Source organism: Cydia splendana, chromosome 20, assembly GCF_910591565.1.
Source record: "Cydia splendana chromosome 20, ilCydSple1.2, whole genome shotgun sequence".
NCBI classification, from domain to species: domain Eukaryota; kingdom Metazoa; phylum Arthropoda; class Insecta; order Lepidoptera; family Tortricidae; genus Cydia; species Cydia splendana.
In genome coordinates, this window is record NC_085979.1 from 7,560,724 (window position 1) to 7,584,205 (window position 23,482).

Sequence of the window (23,482 nt, forward strand, 5' to 3'; positions counted from 1 at the left end):
TTGAAATTGGAACCCTTAGTTACACAATAAAAAAGTTCAAAATAGATTTTGGAATATATACAAAAATTGTACGCCCCTGCGTATCTACGTAAGTCCCTACTTAGGAGAATAAAAAACAAATAAACTTGAATGCTACATGGATAAAAATCCATTTCTAACAAGATCTCAAGATCAAGACACCGCCCACGATATCTTTGCTTTGCCTGAGAATGATTTTGACATTAAGTCCGCCTTTTGTACGATAAGTTTTTCTTTGGTGCAATAAAATCAAATAAATAAATTAGATCATAGCGAGCTGTGTGAAAAAAAATTAAGTACTATAGATGGTCAAGCAAGAAAAAGGCGCGAAATTCAAATTTTCTATGAGACGATATCCCTTCGCGCCTACATTTTTCAAATTTGCCGCCTTTTTCTACTGACAAAATCTGCTTGTCAAGATCTGCTTGACAAACTATAATTAAAATTTATATACTACGTGTATAATAACCAAAATAACCATGCCTGTTTGGAGGGAGCGGGAAATAACGGATTTCTGCTTGCTACGATCCTGTCACACCTTTCGTGATTGCCTTCCTCCCTTCTTGATTCTTTCATTTTCATCATATGTTTAACCCCTGACGCAAACGGGTGTTATATGTTTGACGCCAATGTCTGCCTGTCTGTGGCATCGTAGCTCTCCAACGGATGGACCGATTTCGATGCGGTTTTGTTTACGTTACGTAAAATCCTCATAGTTGCCACTAAGGATCCCGGTCAGAATAGGGATTATTACTCGATGTTTTACGGCGGGAAGCTCGAAAACAGTAGAAAAGGTAATCAACTAATCACCGTTCATATCCCGGTCGATATAAGTCCATCGCAGTCATGTTTACCTCGTTTATCCCCATTTAGTAATTAGCGGAACATATTTTTGTATTGAAGCCAACATTGCGCAGGATTGTATGACACGGCGTCGCGCGTTAAGTGCCGAAATGACACTTACCACTCACGCGCATGCTGCCATGATTGATCGTTGCGGCGCGGGCACACCATCAGCTAACAATGATATGATATGACATAGCGAGCTCTATATAATATGCAAGATTCATAGCACTTCACCCCTTTAAGGATAACTCACGCTAGAATACGAAAATCTACGTATGGCCATTGACTTACATATAAAGACATAATAATGGTGCTAGTTCAGCGGTGTCACTCACGAATTCGAGCCAATCGTGCAGTTGCAGTCTAACGCAACTAGTTGCGACCAATTGCGCGCTTGATGCGAACTCAACAACCAATCGCGTTGTGGCGTAGAATGCACGTTTGGCTCGAATTCGTGTGCGTGTCACCGCTGTACTGGCACCAGTCTTAGTGCCCGTAAGGCCCGTCTTTACGAAGTAATATATTATTATATATGTATATGTCGCAGTCAAAAGTGTGAACTGGCCCCAATTTCACATCGGTGACAGGTGCGACGAATTGTAAAATCACTGTTGCTGACGTCACAGGCATCCATGGGCTACGGTTACCGCTTACCATCGGGCGGGCCGTATTCCTGTTTGCCACCATCATTGTATTATTAAAAAAAACTTTATTATATCGGATAAAAACAGATATTTCTCTTGCGAGGTTTCTGACAATTGTCAAAGATTTAGAAGAATTGTAGGTAATTCTTGACAGGTAATGAGTTATATGTCGGAATTTCGTGACAATTGTAGTGTTTCTTGTGACAATTGTCAGAAACCTCGCAGGAGAAATATCTGTTTTTATCCGATATAATAAAGTTTTTTTTAATAATACAATGATGGTGGCAAACAGGAATACGGCCCGCCCGATGGTAAGCGGTAACCGTAGCCCATGGATGCCTGTGACGTCAGCAACAGTGATTTTACAATTCGCCGCACCTGTCACGTTGGTGAAACAGGGGCCTGGTCAAAAGAACTTTTAACCGACAAAAACAAGCAAAACTGCTTTTGACTGAGCATGTTGGTCAAAAGTTGTTTTACCTGAAAATCATTGGTTAATAGTAATTGTGACTGTTACTATCAGTCAAAAGTACTCGCAGAGATAGGTAGGTTAGGGTTATTTTTTTTTTGCTACGCCCTAAAAACGAAACTGCTGCCAGGAATAGGTATGATTTTCAGGTAAAACTACTTTTGACCAACATGCTCAGTCAAAAGCAGTTTTGCCTGTTTTTGTCGGTTAAAAGTTCTTTTGACCAGTTCACACTTTTGACTGCAACATATATAGCATATAGCGGGAATTAAATAAATGTGACGTCCCACGGGTAAATAGCTTATGGTTGGCGCTTACGCTACTAAATTATTAACGCCGCTCCAATGTTATTGCGGCGCTATGCGACGTAAGCGCCAGCAGCCATAAGGTACCTTTTGCCGTGGAACGTCACAAATAAGTATATCTGCTGATAGTCGACCATCAGCTATTGGTGTGCACTGTCACATCCACGGATTAGACAGTTCACTGGGTTACCAAGATGTTATTCGTTCATTCATCTGACTGATGTGTCTGGCGGAAAAATCTATGTATGGCGGGAATTAAAATAGGTAAATAAATTTATCTGCTGTTAGTGGACCATCAGCCCAATGTACGTTTCATTGGACACTTGACATTGTAAATGGCCACAATTAGGTGCGTCACGGCGTGCGGCGTGCAGTTACATAAGTACACGGATTAAACAGCTCACTAGGTTACTAAGATGTTATTCGTTCATTGTTTGACAGATATGTCTGGCGGACAAATCCGTCAATGTTTAGCGGGAATTAAATAAATAAATAATTAATAAATCGACCTAGTCTCAAAGTAAGCTCAATAAGGCACTTAGGTTTAATTGTGCCTTCATTTAATTTTACCCGTTTAACAATATATCTAAATTTCAAAACTGAATAGTGTCAAAATGCCTGAATCTCAGAATGCCCAACTTTTTTCTCAAAATACCCAAAATACATGCACAAAATGCCTTAAATTCAAACCGACGTGGTGTATAACGATAGAGCTTTCTAAACTTAAATATTATCGTATTCAGACTAGTGGTTGCATTTCTATTAGTATTTCTTTATTATTCATTTAGTTTTCTTTCCTCGCACACGGCTCCGTAACCTCGCCCATCTCTTATGGACTCACCCTTAGACAGCGTCTGACCTCTATCGTTGATTGGACCATAAAACACGTCAGACAATTTAGGCGGCGTTAAGTCTGGCGTTAATAGAGTTATTTCTTACTTAACGGGCACGTGAGTAGGAGGATCCTACGATCCCTGTCCTACGAGTATGGTTACCCTGCTGACCTTAGGAGCAGTACCGTCTTTCGGGCAGGCCCCGAGGCCTGGAGGACAGACAGTAACAGTATATTTGATTACCCATAATAAATAGAAGATCATAGTAGAAAAATATTAGTTTAATTAGCTTTAATTACCGATCCTACGATCCCTGTCCTACGAGTATGGTTATCCTGCTGACCTTAGGGGCAGTACCGTCTTTACCATAAGGGCACTCGGGGCCTGAAGGACAGACAGTAACAGTATATTTGATTACCCATAATAAATAGAAGATCATAGTAGAAAAATATTAGTTTAATAAGCTTTAATTACCGATCCTGCGATCCCTGTCCTACGAGTATGGTTACCCTGCTGACCTTAGGGGCAGTACCGTCTTTACCATAAGGGCACTCGGGGCCTGAAGGACAGACAGTAACAGTATATTTGATTACCCATAATAAATAGAAGATCATAGTAGAAAAATATTAGTTTAATTAGCTTTAATTACCGATCCTGCGATCCCTGTCCTACGAGTATGGTTACCCTGCTGACCTTAGGGGCAGTACCGTCTTTACCATAAGGGCACTCGGGGCCTGAAGGACAGACAGTAACAGTATATTTGATTACCCATAATAAATAGAAGATCATAGTAGAAAAATATTAGTTTAATTAGCTTTAATTACCGATCCTACGATCCCTGTCCTACGAGTATGGTTATCCTGCTGACCTTAGGGGCAGTACCGTCTTTACCATAAGGGCACTCGGGGCCTGAAGGACAGACAGTAACAGTATATTTGATTACCCATAATAAATAGAAGATCATAGTAGAAAAATGTTAGTTTAATTAGCTTTAATTACCGATCCTACGATCCCTGTCCTACGAGTATGGTTATCCTGCTGACCTTAGGGGCAGTACCGTCTTTACCATAAGGACACTCGGGGCCTGAAGGACAGACAGTAACAGTACATTTGATTACCCATAATAAATAGAAGATCATAGTAGAAAAATGTTAGTTTAATTAGCTTTAATTAGCGATCCTACGATCTCTGTCCTTAGGGGCCTATGCTCCAAGTGCATAAGGACCTTTTTCCGATGGAAAGTCACATATAGCCTCGTAAGTCCCCCGCATACTTATTACAAGAAATTAAATTCCAGTTTAGAACTCGGAATTACAGTAGGTAGGTACAAAATTAGTATCAATGTCAATGTTCGTCTAATTATCTAATAGTGTCTCTACAATAACAAGACCGTATTGCCGGGCATCAACCTCAGCTACACTCAAAAACAATTAAAGTAGATCATTGTACACAGTGCACAGTTAACATCAAAAGTAGCGTATCAGACTATGCGTCAAAAGTATCTATACTGCTCATGGGAGCCTGGGGTCTGCGCAACTAATCCCAAGAGTTGGCGTACGAAAGCGACTGCCATCTGACCTTCCACCCTTATTAGAATTAGTCCGATTTTCCCGCGATGTTTTCCTTCAACGCAAAGCGACTATTGTATAATATTAGCTGAATTGCTCAACAATTGCATTAGACTCTTCCACGACTTTTCGGTCGTCGGAACATCTATTGTCAAGTAGCAGTACTGATAATTCCGCTACTCGATGCTAGATGTCGACTACGAATATAATAGTCGTTTTGGTACTAAAACTGATGAATGGAGTGAGCACTCTATGTATTTTTTTGTCTATAATATAAAGGACATTTCGGATGCAAGCGGTGTAGCACCATTAAGACTCATTGAGTGTCCGCACACGTAACTTACGCATACATTGTCGCGCATGCGTAACGCGGTTATCACACTGATGCGAACATTGTCGTATACGCACGCCGCGGGTGTGCGAGCGAGAAATCACTATGCCTACCTAATTAGCTGTCCCGCTCGTAAATCCAATTTTAAGTCTGCGAGCAAAATTTTAAACACAAGTATATTTTCAGAGTAACCGAGATAAAAGGTATTCGCATTTATAATATAGGGACTCTACTCCAAGGGGGGGTGAGAATTAGATTGAAAGATAATATCGCACCCCATACCATTTCAGCACTTTGAAATACCTGAACGGCTAATTGTGGATTTCCATAGAGAAGCGTCGTTATGCCTCATCTCAATCTGCAATAGGGTATTTGACTACTAGTCAAATCAGTCTCTTTTTTCGAACTATCAAAACGATTCTGCTACTATGGAATTTATATGAAACACTGGCATGCTACGTCACGATCAAATTACCTACTCTTTATAGTTTTATACGGGTTTTAAAATAGAAATTGTGACTAAAAATAACTGCTGTCTACGTTTCTCTATTAATCTTCTGATGCTTTATTTCATGCATGGCGTAAAGTAATCTATTTTAATTACAGTCAAATACCCTATAACACCATAATATTGCACTTGTAGTATAAGTACCTTTCTGTGATGGAAAGCCACAATTTCTCCACTGGTATGTCCCTCAAAGAAAGTTTCTAACGGCGTCTACACAAACGGATAATAACGGGCGGCGACTTGTCTACAATAAATAACTTATAATAAGCGTGTGACGAACGCTTTATGACTCCACGGAGGCCAAGATATAAAAATAAAATCATAATGGCGAAAATACTCTGATGCGGTTAGTTTACATACTGACTTGTTTTTGCGACTAGCACAACTAATACTATACTACTACTACTATTACTAGTGAGTTACAGATATTTTTTTAATCGACTTCAATTTCATAGAAGGAGGAGGTTCTGTATTCGGTTGTGGCTACCTTTTTTTTTTTTTGTACGTTCACCGATTACTCCGACATCCGTAGTCCGATTTGAGTAATTCTTTTTTTGTTTGAAAGGAGTTACCTCCAAGTTGGTCCCATATTAATTTGGTTCTGTTCTGATGATGAGATCCATGAGGAATTGAGGGAACTCCTCAATTTTTAAAGGCACATGCATAGTGATTTGGGTGTTTTCTTAAGCAACTCGAGCATTTTCTCCCGAAAACCACCAACTTGATGAAGTAGACCTGATGATGATGATTATTTTGATGATAATGATGATGATTTCTTTAAATGTAAGTATGTTCAGCGATTTGAGTAATTCTTTTTATGTTTGGAAGACGTTACCTCTAAGGTGTTTCCGTATTATTATACGTTCTAATAGCCAGGCCACTGTTTCACAATGGAGACAATTGTCACCTAAGAGTGCACAGTGGCAATTCGCCGTACATTGCTGGTTCAACGACGATACTCTGTATCTTCAGGTATTTAAATAAAAGTAAACAAAATCTACCCTCAAATGGCTCCTTAAGCCAGCTGAGGGTAGATGAAAACATTACATGATCAAATGATGTAGGTTAAAGTCAGGTCGTTCAGTGACTGATCCAGGCGGTTTTGTATTTGGTTGGTTATACCTAACCAATAAATGTTATAACTACCCGAAAATGTACAAATTGTTTGTTTACTTTTATTTAAATACCTAAAGATACAGACTATAGGTATAGTCGAACATTTTTATGTATAGATTAGACGCTATGTGGTGTTAACGCACTATAGTCCAAAGCTCCCAATTATGGTCCAAAATTAACTGTATTTTTTTGTCCAGGTGTGTCTTTTACTGTATTTTTTGTAGTTCTAAGACAAGATATGTTTATAAATGGAAGAAAAAACTCGGAGTAAACCAAAAGCGACATTGGTATTGATACTTGATTCCCTTTGAACTTGTAGACCTAGTTGCAGTATTGGACTATAGATGGGAAGTATTATGGCATTCGATTTATATCCAGAGAGGAAAATGCCTACGTTTGTATGAAAAGGCGATTTCGCGCGGGTCTTAATAATACGCGAATACGAGTTAGTCCTGTTTTCGTAAATAAAAATTTATTTTCAGCTTATCACCATTGATTGGACAATATTAACACTCCATATCTAATTATTAATGACAAAATAACGACGCGACACCACACAACTGGCTAAATTTAGATGATATATTTTTAAATCCCGACTAATATATTTCCAACTGAATTATTTTTAACTAATCCTCAATTAGCGACTCAATATCTCGATAAAAATAAGAGCCATAGAGTTTAGAAAACATCTTTAATTAAAGCGTATGAAAAAAATGTTCCCACTTTGCAATGCCTGGCCGCTTGCCAAGACAACATAGAATATACCAACTTATCTGTACACTTTGAAAAACCTTACTACTTTAAAGATACAGTCTATTTTTGATCAACTAGTAACTAAGATAAATCTGTGAATTAACTAATATAAAGAAGGAGTTGTTGTAACTCTTATCGTGTGCATATAAAGGTTAATTTAGCTTGCATGGGCAACGAAATAAGTTGGTTGTTTTCAGTAGTACAATACGTTCGTTCCAGTTTATTTGTTTTACAATTAAACGCGATGGCCAATAATGCGGTATACGAGTGCACTCAACTTGTCGCGAGCGATAAGGATGCAACATTGATGGTTGCAACGTGTCATGCTATTTCAGCCAGTCTCAGTACAAAAAGTACTGAGGTTGACTGAAGTAGCATGACAATACGAACGTTTCCCAAGAAACACGATGGTAAAGGATTATGCATCTGTACATTAACTGAACTAATCAATAATCAGTCACCCAATCACGCACTTTTAAAGAACGACCCGGATCTGTAGCCTTACCACGAGCTTGTCACTGACACGATACTGACATATTCGCTAGCGTCTGCGTAACTTACTTTCTATGCATCTCGCACTAATATGCCAGTACTAGCGAGATGTATGCTCAACTTCTCAAAATATGTAAGCCAATTGAAAACGTATGTGTGTAGGTTATGAAAATCTATAGTTGTAATACTTCAGAGACTCAGGTCCTTATAATTAATTGTTGTGTTTGTGTACGTCTTAATTTAATTTAATTTAATCATCATATTTTATTATGTAATTAGTTTTAAATGTTTTAATCACATATGGATTCACATTCTGGAATAAATTAATTTCATTCATTCATTCAATACCAAGTAACAAATTAGTTCTTAAAATTTTCTAGGTACCTATCTGTTCTCACAAACATATGTTTCGTGGTCTGTTATCGCGAACATAATGATATTTCCGAGCATGTTTGAGTAAACCCCATTTTCAGAGCTACTCGTACAATTAATAATCCAGACCCTTCTTAGTAAGTGTCTGAGATATCTCGGAAGGGTCATCTTGCGGGTCTGAGCTATTATTCAAAGGTATGATTTGATGTAACCACCACCACAGCACCAGCTTCTCCTATCCTACTACCAGTCCAGCCCGTTATTCGCTCCAGTCCCAAGGCAAGAACAAACAACGATTCCAAACCTAACAAAAACAAAGACAATCAAGTGTCTACTACTCCTGCCGCACCGCTTAAGGTACCACCATCAACATCTCGCGAAACAAATCCAACCCAAAATGGCCTATCAGAAATTAACGACCATAGAAAGTCACTAAAGGGAATCACACGGGGCTGTGCTACCACTTGCATTTCTCAACTCCAAGCGTCTGAATGGATGAGACAAATTCACCTATATTATGTGAAGTTGGGAACCCCCGATGATGTAGTTAAAAATCATTTAAAAGTTATTACAGGTTATGATTGTGACACATTTAAAGTTGAATGTCTTAAATCCCGCGGTCAATATGCTTCATTTAAGCTTACTGTGCCATCGAGTCTGTTAGATAGAATTATGATCCCTGATAACTGGCCAAAAGACGTATGTGTCAAACCTTGGAATCAGCCCTTTCGACAAAATTACGCAGACAAAAACAATACATAACAAAAACCGCTTTACTAGAATACAAATAATATACCAAAATGTTAGGGGACTACGTAGCCGAACCTCGCTCTTTTATAGAAATGCCCTCGCAAGTGCCTGTGACATATTTGCGCTCACTGAAACATTTCTAACTAGCTCGATACAAGATGCTGAGCTCTTCCCGTCGAACTACACCGTGTTCCGTAAGGATAGAGCAGGCGAAGCGGGATGGGGAGGAGTTCTACTAGCAGTGAAAGATATTTACAAACCTCAGTTAGTAATGCAAATTGATGGCTTGACACCAGACATGGAGATATTATTTGTTATACTTCATATTAAAAATAATAAAATTCTTATATGTGTAGCATACCTACCGCCAAATTATAATAGAGATCAGTATCTTCGCGTACTAACGTGTATTGAGAATGCAATTTGTACATTTTCTACCATAAAATCCATTATTATTGGCGATTTCAACCTCTCCTCATGCACAAAAACTGTAGTTGACCAATTTAACTGTTTCACCGAATTTTGCAAACTTAGGCAATTAAACAAAATTTGTAACGAATATGGAGGCATTTTGGATTTAGTTTTAACTAGTCTCAGTGACGTGTGCGTGGGTAGCGATGTCGAGCCGTTGATACCAATAGATCCATATCACCCACCTTTAGGAGTGACTGTCACCCTGCCAAGAGGACAGACAAGACGGACCACATTATCTTCACCGTCACGTAGTGTTGAACATAGTGATGCTCCGACCGGATGGAATTTTTTTAAAGCTGATTTCCCTGCCTTGTATACAGAACTAGAGTCTATTGACTGGTCTGATGTTCTTAATTCAAATAACATTGATTCTGCGGTAGACGTTTTTTACAAAAAACTCTACGGCGTTTTCAATGTTACTGTGCCCAAACGTTTACCCAAAACTAAAGTATATACATATCCATCGTGGTACACACCGGAAATCAAAAAATATATCGAACTAAAATACTATCACTTAAAGAAATTTAAATCATTAGGCCTACAATTTAACCTCGAAATGTTTAAATACTACAGGTCTCTCGTAAAGGAGTTAATTAACAAATCTTATAAAAAATATCTTCATGATATTGAATGTAATATAAGTAAAAACCCTCAAGAATTTTGGAAATATGTAAAAAGTAAACAACAGAATAGAAACATAATATCTGAATACATATATAAAGGTAAAACAGTCGTTGATCAAGAAGCAGTCGATGCTTTTGCGTCCTTCTTCAGCTCCGTATTCCAGCCTGAAGCTCCGCAACTAGATCCCAAAAAAGCGGAACTGGAGGCTGGTAACAACAATGAATCTATGATTGCTATCCCAACTATCAGTATTTCAGAAATCAGAGCCGCTATTCGGAAACTCAAACCTAAGTCGTCAGCTGGGCCTGATGGTATACCCCCGTTTCTAGTCAAGGACTGTGTATGCTTGTTAGAACACTCGTTACTTCACATATACAACCTATCACTCAAGCTGGGCGTATATCCATCCCAATGGAAGGTCTCAAGAGTGACCCCAATTCCTAAGATAAGTAAGTCCTCCGATATCACAAACTTCAGGCCCATTGCTGTATTGTCCGTGTTTGGAAAAGTGTTTGAGACCATTCTAAACCACTGCTTACTTAATCAGATAAATCGTAAATTAGTAGATTGTCAACATGGATTCCGCGCTTCTCGATCCACTACTACCAACCACATTTGCTTCTTTGATAGCGTTTTGCGCCAAATGGATACTGCACGACAAGTTGATGTTGTTTATTTCGACTTCAAGAAAGCTTTCGACTTAGTTGACAACGATACTCTCCTATGCAAACTGTCAGCCTTAGGTTTCACCCCTCAACTTCTTGTTTTCTTCTCTGACTACCTCAGGAATCGCACACAATATGTCCAATTAAATTCTTACCAATCTGAAAGGTATTACACTCGTTCCGGGGTTAGTCAAGGTAGCACTCTGGGGCCTACTCTTTTCTTAATCATGGTCAATGATCTGCCAAGTAATATATCAGGCGTGGAATCACTATTTTATGCGGATGATCTTAAAATAATTCAACCGGTCGTAAATCCATCCGACTGTACGGTACTCCAACAAACAATCAACATGGTTGACAGCTGGAGTAAAACAAACCGCTTGTACCTAAATGAATCTAAGTGCAAAGTAATAAGTTTTAGCCGGTCTGTAGATTATATCCTCCAGACATATACTCTTACTAACATTCCCCTTGACCGAGTAACAGAAATAAAGGATCTAGGGTTAACACTCGACACTAAGCTAAACATGCACTCACACATTATAAATATTTGCAAAAGTGCCTACAAAATTTTAGGGTTCATTATTAGAACGACTTCTGAATTTCGTGACCCTAAAATCGCAATAATTATTTATAATGCCTATGTTCGCAGCAAGCTTGAGTACAATTCTATCGCATGGGACCCTCGGGAAGCAAAATATACCATAATGGTCGAGCGCGTCCAACGTAAATTTGCTAGACATCTTTACAAAAGGTATTACGGATACTACCCATACTTATTTCCGTCATCCTTTGTATTGGGAATGGTAGGGTTAGAGTCTCTCGAGCTAAGGCGTAAGCAAACGCTTGCCTTACACTATTGTCTGCTTTTAAGAAATCGTATTGACAACCCATCCGTTCTGGAGCGTATGCGTATTTTTACCCCAGACAACTACATAGCTGCAGTAGGGCGTAGCGCACGTAGAGCCAGAAACCTTTTTGCATATCCAAATGTTCGCACCTATCACGGTTCAAACGCACCCACGTACCGAGCAATAGAATTACTAAATAACTTCATAGCTACAGTCCAAAACGCAGACATATTCGCAGACAAGTGGCCGTCCCTACAACGTAGTATCAGGATTTTTTTAAACTCTACCTATGTTATTTAATATCAGATTCTTTTTTTTATCTCTATGTAACTTAGTAATACATAATATGTATGTTCAATTATAAAGATAAGTGTGTAATACAATAAGTGTACCTACTAATTTTATGATACTGACTGATACTGACAACATATATGTACCTAATTAACAGTATAAGTGCCTTGGCTTGAGCTGTAAACTTATACATAGTGTTTGAATAAAGAATAAAGAATAAATAATAAAGAATTACGAAGCTGAAACAATTACCGAGACGTACTGTACACATTTCTAAGAAGCAGAAAGCATTTATTAGCACAATAACATCACCTTAAAACTAAGAATAATTACACAAAATGAAAAGTTGCGCTAAATGGTCCTCACTCAGCTAGGTGTCACGGTATGGGCCACATGGCACATACCGCGACGCCGAATTTCTGAAGGCCCAGTGGATTATGGACTAGGTGGCACTCAGTAAAGGACAGAATGTACAAAAATAAAGGAAAGCTTAAATAAAACTAACAACAAAATTAGCCTATACTATAAGTCTTCTGGATGTTTGTGTGTATGTATGTAAATGTCTATGCGATTGGTGTGTGTGAGTGTGATTCTTTGGGTCTATGTTACATTGACGTATATATCTGAGGACTGGCCTGTACGTCTACCACCAGTTTTGACATTGACATAACGCTCACGTCTACGTAATTTACTTTCTGTACATCTCGCTTGCACTAATATGCGAGTACGAGTGAGATGCATAGAAAGTAAGTTACGTAGACATGAGCGTATTGTCATTGTCAAAACTGATGGTAGACGTACTGGTAACTCCTGGCACTAAAAATGGTACTAGTTCTGCGGTGTTACTCACGAATTCGAGCCAATCGTGCAGTCTAACGCAACTAGTTGCGACCAACAGTGCGCGTGATGCGAATTCATCAAGCAATCGCGCGCGTGATGCGAACTCATCAACCAATCGCGTTGTAGCGGTGTCACACCGCTGTACTGGCCCCTGTTATGTCTCATTATTATTGCCCGTAATAAGCCAGTCCCTAGATATCTAATGTCAATGCTATGTTACTGACATATTACCGTAGCCCAGTTTTTCGGGGGGGAGTAAGTATGTTGACAGCACGAACACGCCGGTCACGCCTGTCGATAGCGAGCCCAATTTGCGTGACGCACGGCTACGTCACGCCGGTAAATCTGGGTACGCACCGGCGAGAAAATACGCTAACAACCAAGAAAAACTAACCAAAAAGTCATCATTTCATATAATTTTGACATTTAAAATAACACTCGCAGACTTTTCTTGGTCTAACTCTATTACGGCCGACTCACGTTAGACCGGGCCGAGCCAGAGCTTCCGGCGCTTACTTTTCTATGACATGACAGGCGGTCACGTGATGCTTTCCATAGAAAACGAAGCTCCGGCCCGGACACGGCCCGGTCTGACGTGAGTCATTCTTTAAAGAGTGGAAATAAAACTTAAATATATGTTAGCTGTAAACAGTCATGGCAGCCAGGAACACAGGGATCTAGTCAATCATAGTCATAATACCAGAGCACTAACTGCGGGCAAATATGAAGTACCTAGGGTGTATAATTATTACGGCGATAGGACACTTAAGAAACGTTTACCCTATTTACTGAATACTTTGCCCGCGGACATAGTTAAAGAGCCCAAAAAAAGTAGATTTAAAAATAGTCTAAAAAGGTATCTCCTGAATACTCTATAGGGGATGTGTTACCCTACAGAGTATTCATGACATACTTACCTAAGTATTTTAACTCCCAATGTTAACCTATTATAATATTTAAATTTTATTAAGTATAGTATAGTGAGCCTCCACAGTCAAACAAAATGTAGTTTTGTGGAGCATTGTCCTTAACAAAAAAGTTGTAACTTATTGTGTAATAAATAACTAAAATAAAAATAATAAAAGGTTAACGTTGGCTTGATAGAAAAAAATCACGAATACATGTCTATATTTAATTTATTTTCAATTGTATATAGTTACCATGTATATCATAGCTAGTGGCGGTTTTGCAGTCTTTGCCGCCCTAAAGGCCCCAGGCCCTGTAGCCGCTCCTTTCTCAGCACCCATCTTATTGACTACATTTTGAGTTATTTCTTGTTATCATCAGCAAATTTTTTGTCACAATTTGCCGCTTAGGGCAAATCCGCCACTGCATATCGTGACGCACGGGCTACGTCACGCTGATAAAGACGAGGGCTTGCTGGCGATAATACGCTATTTTGTTGTTAGAAGGCCCTCTATAACTAGCAAGCCTGTCACGCCTGTAGCGTGACCTAGTTGAATGACGCGCGTGCTACGTCACACCGGTAGAAAAGATGGGGGTACATCAGCGGTAGATACGCTAATAAGAATTGAAAATCGAGCGCTGTAGCGTAAAGAGCTAGACCGGGCCGGAGTTTCCGGCGCTTCGTTTTCTATGGAACCTAATTATCCTACATTAGGTATAGAGACGAATAATTTATTAAGCTATTAATTGAAAACCCAAGCAAAACTTTTAGAAATACTTTTGACGTGTGATCTGACCTGTTATTTTAGATGCTAACTGTACCTACAGTTAAAAAATTATTATTATGCAATGTAATTGCAAATCGCATGCGATTATCGGTGACGTTCATAAAGGCTATAAACAAAGATACATTGGTTGAGTAAGATGTAAAATCTAAGACAATTTCGTGCTTCGAATTTGACAGACGAGATGGCGCTATACAGCTCCATACATTTTGCGGTAACTCTAATTGTCACAACAAAACATATGGCCAGTGTGGAGACACTCCTGACTTCGGGCAAACTCGGCTCCGTTCGGCTCAGCATTGCTCCGAGCAATTATTAGGGTTGACACAACTTGACGTCCCTTTGCGTGCACCAGCACAGATAAGATAATTACTTGAATTTTGACAAACCTAATTAGTCGAAAGGGATAGTGCGATAAGTTAGAAATCATGATTCGACCCTGAATCGCTGTCAAACTTCGTTTTTGTAGGAAGTGCCCTTTCTGTACGGTAGTAATATTACTTATTCTGTGATATGGTGCAGTACAGCGCCATCTGTTTTGGATGTCAAACTAAGGGACACGTTTTTTTATTAGACTGTACCACTCTATTTGCTATTACAGTCAATTCTCTTTGCTATATATCAGCATCGTCATCGATCGTTCTAAAATTAGCGAAAAGCTCTGAAACAGTAAAATTGTTAAAATTTCTCCCGGGAATGTTGGCATCAAAGGACCGTGATCAAAGACTAATAAGCCAATCAGGAATCGGGAAGTTTGTTACGGACTTAGGGCGCATGTTACCGTGTGCCCGACTAGGGTTGCTAACTATATGAATAATTAAGTATTCTGACAAAAGTCCGGACATCACCCTAATAAATCCATTTCCTAGACGCGAGGTTGTCTTACTATGCTGGGGCCTTTTTGGAACTAAGATTTTTCTACTATGATATCTTTGTATTTATTATGGGTAATCAAATATAAGCTATTACTGTCTGTCCTTCGGGGTCCCCTGAGGATGGGGGCCCTGGACACGGGCACCGTGTGCCTTTATGGTAAAGACAGTTTTGCCTAGACGGTCATTTCTCAAAAAAATACCATATGCTGTCGCTACTGTGTAGCCTTCCCATTCCTCTGTCCAACTCCAAACTTTTAGCTAGTTTCCAGTGGTTAGATGAGGTTTCTAAAAAACCTATAAAAAAAACCCTGACACTCACCAAGCCTCCCTGCAATCCTGAGTATCCTGACAATGGACCAAAAATCCTGACATATCTATATCAGGGGAAATCCTGACGTATGGCAGACACAAGTGTCGGCCGGTCCTTAATTCTGTCATTAAATTAATCCCTCAACATTTTTCACCACTTAAGAATGTTCGTTCATTTTAATAGTCAACCATAGAGCTATCGATGATACACCCGATCAATCGTTGCACCGCTGGCATCGCCTCAAAGTGCATTCCATGCATCAGGTGCGAAGATTACCGCCATCTTGGATTTTATTTTTAATTCCCTCACTCTACTTCGGCCAGTTATTTGTGGAATATATAAATGTGACAATGTTTTGGATGCTTGCCTATCTGCCATATTTTTTATAACATCAACTGACGATTTGTCGAAATGTAGCGTTGGCGAGTTGAGATGTTTGTTTGTTAGATGAAGTATTTCAACGGGTGAAAATGAAAAAGTGAAATTGAGTAAACTCGATGACATTTTTCTAATGATGACAAAACCGTTGTACGAGGTAAACTGCCTACATATATCTACCTATACCTAGTTGCAATAGTTTTGTTGAAAATTCAGAAATAAATTAAATAAATATTTTAGATAATAAACATGTATTTTTTCTTAAGGGGCCCGCTGATTAACAGTCCGCCGTACGGTATCGGCCTGTCAGTTGTTCGGAACTGTTAAAATTTTGTTCTAACTGACAGGCCGATACCGTCCGGCGGACTGTTAATCAGTTCATTCTATGGATTCTAGGGTAGGTAAAAATATAGTTAACATTGAAAACGCTCAAATCATGCCATGTTGTTGGGGCGTGGGCGAGGCCAACAATAATCGAAAGCATTCCGATAAGCCAAATAATTTGTAATTGCAGACCAAACCTTTACTAAGTACCAATACTCATTCGATAGGAAGTACCTACCTACCTAACTTAGTTTACTTTTTTTTTTGTCAGTCTACAAAATTTTCACGTTAGACCGGGCCGTGTCCGGGCCGGAGCTTCCGGCGCATCGTTTTCTAGGGCAAGCATAACGTGATCACCTGTCATGTCATGAAAAAGTAAGCCCCGGAAGCTCCGGCTCGGACACGGCCCGGTCTAACGTGAGTCATCCTTTAATCCACAAAATAATACATTTCAACACATTGACAGACAATTTATGGTCAACAAACAAACAATCTGAAATACTTATATAAAACTACTTTATAATAAAATTCATACCTAAAATTAAAAACTAAAATTGATAAATATAAAATTCACCTTACAAAATAAATTACAATCAAATAAAAACTAAATTACAACTAACACTAAATAGTCCCCCAGATCTGATCCCTGCGGAAGGGTGCCCATAATGCTGGCTAAATTCCCCCGCTGAATGGCAATCCCGAGTCTTTGGCCAAGGAATGATCCAGCCCTAGGATCTCTGGTGGTGTCAAGGAGCATCTTCTTCAAATCTTTATACAAAATAAGCGCATCCTGACACCAGTTTACTTAGTTAAGTTATATAATGTAATGTAATACATATTTTTAATTTTATAATTTATCTCATTTGTGCAGGTACAAGTTGAAATCATCAACCGGGAATGAAAGGTGTTGTTAACGTTTACCTCGATATTGTGTGTGACAAGGGCTGATTTATAAGATGCGAGAACTTGCATGCGGGTCTCATACTATTGCGGGTTTTGATCGGTCGAATTGGACGTAACCAACATTCCGTAATGTAACTAAAATCGCATGCGAGTTCGCGCGCCGTCTAATTCAGCTGCCTCTATTCGCCACGCACCTATGTTCAGTTTTCAGAGATTTTTACTACAAGTATTAAAAGTTACAGTTTGGAGCGTGGCGAATATTGGCATTGCATGCATGTTTTGCTAGATGGGCATTTCTGTTTAAAGTTGTACCCTCAACTTGCATTTTAGATTATGGGATTTTTATATTATTTCCACTCAGAATCACTACTACGTGAAAAAAGTGTCCCTAAAATTGCATACAAATTTTTGTTGTCCGTTTTGTTACGTACGTTACGTCATAGCAGGTATTGAAAACCGTAACCAAACGGACCAAAAATTTTGGAGACACTTTTTTTCTCAGTAAAAAAGCTCGTGATTCTGAGTAGACATAACATTATTTTACTGATTTACTGTAGGTTTTAGTTAACCTAAACGTCGAAAAACAACAAAATATATTTTTAGGAGTGGCAAACTTCCATAGGCTACAGTGTCTTATTATCATCAGACAAACTGTAATTATTATTTGCCATTTTAATAACAAAACTTCCGTGAGACACAGACATATTAAATATGTATATTAAACACGGGTCACTCATATATTTTAAGTCGAAAAACGCTTGACATGTTTCACTCCGTACCGAGTAGCGTCATCAGGAGCTTGCGTTGACGGTGGCGGACCGCCGCAGACCCCGTCCGTTACACGGCCGGTCCGTCACCGTCAACGCAATATACTCAGTACGGGGAGTGAAACATGTCGAGCGTTTTTCGACTTAAATATGTGAGACACCCGTTTTTAATATACATATTTAATATTATTTGCCCCGATCATTTAAAAAAAAATTGTCCGACTTTTTGTCAATTATAGTTTCGTTTGTGTACCTATGTAGGTATGTACTAATTGTACTATAAGTGTAAGAAGTGTGTCAATCTTAAAGTATATTGTGTCTAATCTAAGTCGTAAACCAATACCAATAAATGCATGTGTGTGTGTGCGTGTGTGTGTCTCCCTCCCTCTGTCTGTCTGTCTTTTAATTCTTAAGCCGCTGAACGAATTTAGATCCCATACAAATACACACCAATTTTCACCCCCCTTTTCACCTCTTTAAGGATGATTTCTAGGGTAAAAACTACCTTATGTCCTTTCAACTAAATCATTCAGCAGTTTAAGTGTGAAGAGGTAACAGACAGACACACTTTTGCATTTATAATATAATATTAGTAAGGATTTTAGTTATTATGAGAATCGATAGAAAGCATGGATATTAGAAATAGGAAATAAATCTTACCTACTAAGCAAATAAATCATATGATTTTGTGGCACGTTAAGAGGCCGTGTACGATTTTAGTCGCAAAAATGTAAAACTGATAGATTTTGACTAAGAAATTCTACATTTTTTGCTACCTAATAGAAATAACAAGTACTGGTTTCTATTAGCACGTCTTCTTATCTTGTACTTTTCCAGATCATTCTTTTGAAAACAGACTCACTAAATTAGTAATGATTTTTTTTTTCTGATGGACGTTTAGGTAAACGCCCGTAAAACACAGATTTTAAAGCTCTTATTTGTAAATTTCGTAAGTTTGGACTGTTAAAAATGGTAATTTTGTATTACACATATCCTGTACTTGTATTTTATCAGACTACATTTTTGATATTATGACTTTGAAGTACGTAGTGTAAATGAAAGTTAGACGAAATCAATTTTCTCCAGAAATTACTTCAAAACAAGTGACAATTTCTTTGAAACTCGACTTAATTTCAACGTAATTTTGATACTTAAACAATCGACAACATTTCCTGAAACTGTTCTTATACATCATTTAGTATAATTTACTACCATAATTTTTTGATGAATTTTTAAAAACTGCCCCTTCTCGTCATGTATTACCGGTGACGCACGCTCGCGACCTCATTATTAAAAGCCAAGATGAGAAGACGTGCTAATAGAAACCAATACTTGCTATTTAGATATTACGTAACAAAAGGTGTACAATTTCAACGACCAAATCCATCAATTTGACATTTATGCTCTAAAATCGTACACTGCCTCTTAATTTATATAAATCCGGCCTTAAACTTTTATTAGTGTACCGTACAAAACTTTGTTCACGGTACACTTATGGGATCACTACGGTCTTGCAAATCAGTTATTTTTTTTTTATGAATATCAATCGTTTCATTTCAAATTTTGAACGATAAGCTCAAAATAGTAAGAAATGCCACCTCATCTTGAAATTGGGGTCAGTAGGGATGGCAACGGGGTGAGTTGGGAAAATTGCTAGGGTTAGAAGTTTAACTACATACAAGAAATATACCCCCTTCCAAATCTTCGTTTAAAAAAACCGGTCAAGTGCGAGTCGGACTCGCGTTCCAAGGGTTCCGTACATAAGTCCGAGTCACGCTTGACTGCACATTTCTAATAGGTTATCCTGTCATCTATAGGTAAAGTACTATTTTGTGTATTTTTTACAAAATTTTAGGTCCAGTAGTTTCAGAGATAAAGGAGGGGAATGGTCGGACAGACAGACAGACGCACGAGTGATCCTATAAGGGTTCCGTTTTTTCCTTTTGAGGTACGAAACCCTAAAAACCGTCGAACGAGCCCTGTACGCCTGTTTGCCACCATCGTTAAAATCTTATACCTTTAAACGAGCAATTCTTGTTTATTTATATATATATTTTGGCGATCTCTGAAACGGCTCTAACGATTTCGATAAAAGTTGCTATATGGGGGTTTTTGAGGGCGAAAAATTAGTTAGGTCTTATCTCTGGGAAAACGCGCATTTTTGAGTTTTTTATATGTTTTCCGAAAAAAGCTCGGTCACCCATGGAGATGTTATTTCCTAAAGTGCCCACTGTTGACAGTTCGAACAATGGACACCAAGTGTACGAGTATAATGTGATTGGATATTCCACCCTTCAGCGGGCAATGTCAATAGCGTCGTTGTTGTCAATCCATTATGTGTTATAACACAGAATGTTTAATATCCGAATAACTATGTACTTAAAATAATAATATACGTATAATTTAGCTTATATACGTCCCACTGATAGCAGTGTGCCTAGGCACAGGCCTCCTCTCTCACGAAAGGGCTTGGACTTTAGGCCCGCGCAGCCCAATGCGAGATGGATATATGTATACACCATTGAATGTATGCAGGTTTCCTCAAGATGTTTTCCTACACCGAAAATCAGGAAATCACACTTAACTAGTGGCTCCTTAAGCCGGTTGAGGGTAAATGAAAACATTACATGATCAAATAATGTAGGTTAATGTCAGGTCGTTCAGTGACTGATCCAGGCGGTTTTTTATTTGGTCGGTTAACCAATAAATAAATGTTATAACTACCCGAAAATGTACACATTGTTTGTTTACTTTTATTTAAATACCTAAAGACACAGACTTTTTAGGGTATCCATTATCCAAAGGGTAAAAACGGAACCCTATTACTAAGAGTCCGCTGTCCGTCCGTCCGTCCGTCCGTCTGTCACCAGGCTGTACCTATCTCATGAACGGTGATAGCTAGGCAGTTAAAATTTTCACAGATGATGTATTTCTGTTGCCGCTATAACAACAAATACTAAAAAGTACGGAACCTACTATTGTACCTACTTATTCTTTGCAAATAAATACTTATACTTACTTATACTTACTTATACTTATACCCTCGGTGGGCGAGTCTGACTCGCAGTTGTCCGGTTTTTTTTTATTTACTTTACTGTTACTACTAACTTACTTACTGCTGTGGCGCAACGACCCGAAGTGGATCTTGGCCTCCGACACCAAAGACCGCCATGCTACTCTGTCCAAAGCCATAACATTGCTGTTACCAAACAAAATCCTAAACCTTTCTCACGAATGTTATATCAGTTATTCTACACAATCATAGTAACCGATGAATAGAACGCAATCGGGCCGCAGGCGTGGTCGTGACGTCAGCCGTGACGTCACTCTGACGCGCGCCCTACTTCCTCCCTTTATTTATATACGTCAATACGTCTGTGTGTGTACGGCGACGTAAATGTGTTGCTAAACGAAATAGCACTTTATTGTATGTGTCGTTTGGTTCACAATTAAATGGGGATGGTGAAGTAGTGAATTTTTAGTGGGAGATGCATTTGTTGAACGAAATATGACTTTATTATATGTGTTATTTGGTTTAAGTTTAAACGAAGGAGTTAAAGTGAGGGTTTTGTTAAAGATGCAATTGTGGAAAGAAATATGACTTTATTGTCAGTGTAGTTTGGTTCAAATTTAAATGTTACAGTTTTTTTGTTTTCCTCACGTAAAATTTATTGTTTCAGCCTTGCATTGAGTTGAGTACAATGTTGTGGTATTTTATAGTTCTTTCATATTTAATAATAATAACGTATCTTGCCATATTTAATACTGCTGAAGCTTTAATAACGATGTTGATTTATTAAAGCCTAGCGACCCGCCCCGGCTTCGCACGAGTTAACAAATTAAACACCTAAACCTTCCCTAGGAATCACTCTATTGATAGGTGAAAACCGTATGAAAATCCGTTCAGTAGTTTTGAGTTTATCGCGAACAAACACAGAAACAGACAGACGCGGCGGGGGACTTTGTTTTATAAGGTGTAGTGCTTGATAGTGATGTTAGATTCTTAAGTGTCAGATGTTAAATTATTACGTTTATAGGAAATTAGCACAAACGTGTAAGAAGTGGATACTAAAATAAAGATAGCAATAATTTAAATACTCGAACCTTTTAAGTTAAAATTTAAATTAAATTAAATTATCATTTTTTCGTCTATCTGGGATCATATAAACAAACACAACAAAAAAATACATTACAACAAATTAAATTAGTTAAGGCAATAGGCGAAACTCTGCGTAGGGGGCGCCACTACCACTATCCATCACAATCTGGGGGTCTACAGCGAAACAAGAAAATCTAAATTGCGTTATCTAACCTCTCTATCACTCTTACATATTCGAGTGATAAAGAGGCAGATAACTAAAATTCGATTTTGGCGTTTCCCGATAGGCCCTTGTTAACAAACCGCCTTGATGCATCAATATCATATTTTATTGTCTGTGGAAACTTGTCAAAATGTATATGTATAAGTTACTTTATGGTTTACTAGCTGGCTTAGTGCTGCACTCTGGCGGCAGAACATTGCAGTAATACCTCCTATTAGGTACCTCAAACTTAAAACTGCTATATCTTAAGTCGGGTAAATAGATTCATCTTTCATTTAAACAATATCCGAATATCAAGTATCTACAGGAAATTAAGGCAATACGAAAGAACACAAGTACGTCTATGTTATTTTTCTACTCGTTGACTGTAATTCTTGGATTAAGATTTCTTATACCAAACTGCAATTGGGTATTTTGGTTTACCTTTATTTTGCCGTCAATTTTTCTGCAGATTTTCGTTTCACAGAAAATTTTTCAAGTAATTTCAAATCGCAAAATAATCTTTAGGTACATAGAATATTTACTTGAAATAATTTTAGTTCGGATTAGTTATATTTCACCAATAATTTAAAACATTAGTTTTGTTTCAAGAACAATTTGTTCATGTAATTTAATTTCACAGAATCATCGATCGGTAATAGAAAGGTTCACCAAAATTTAAAATACAGAATAGTCATTTAGTCGAATTTTATTTATTTAGTCGTTAATTTAACGCAATCTGCTTCTCTGGAAGGAATTCGTTTTTAGGGGTTGCCGTTCTAACCTAACCCACTTTTCTGGCAACAGTTCGTTTTCTTGGGCGTCGCAGTTCTAACCTAACCTAACCCACTTTTCTGGCAACATTTCGTTTTCTTAGGGGTCGCAGTTCTAACCTAACCTAACCCACTTTTATGGATAAAGTTCGTTTTTATGGGGGTCGCAGTTCTAACCTAACCTAACTCACTTTTCTGGCAACAGTTCGATTTCTTGGGGGTCGCAGTTCTAACCTAACCTAACCCACTTTTCTGGCAACCGTTCGTTTTCTTGGGGGTCGCAGTTCTAACCTAACTTATTTCCAGCAAGGGTTCGTTTTCTTAGAAGTTGCAGCTCTAAAGTAACCTAAACTCCTTTTTTAGCAATTTCAATGAACACTACGAGTATGTGAAAGGTAATTTTGTAAAAT

The 23,482-nt window shown here is 38.3% G+C and overlaps 1 protein-coding gene across 1 annotated transcript in view; it reads left to right on the forward strand.

Annotated features, from left to right (window-relative positions):
* LOC134800631 (NACHT and WD repeat domain-containing protein 2) overlaps positions 1 to 23,482 on the forward strand; it is a 73,575-nt gene that overhangs the window by 11,192 nt on the left and 38,901 nt on the right. Inside the window, exon 2 of the mRNA XM_063773116.1 lies at positions 17,200 to 17,232. Within this exon, the coding sequence (XP_063629186.1) occupies positions 17,200 to 17,232 (33 nt within the window). The remainder of the gene's footprint in view (positions 1 to 17,199; positions 17,233 to 23,482) is intronic.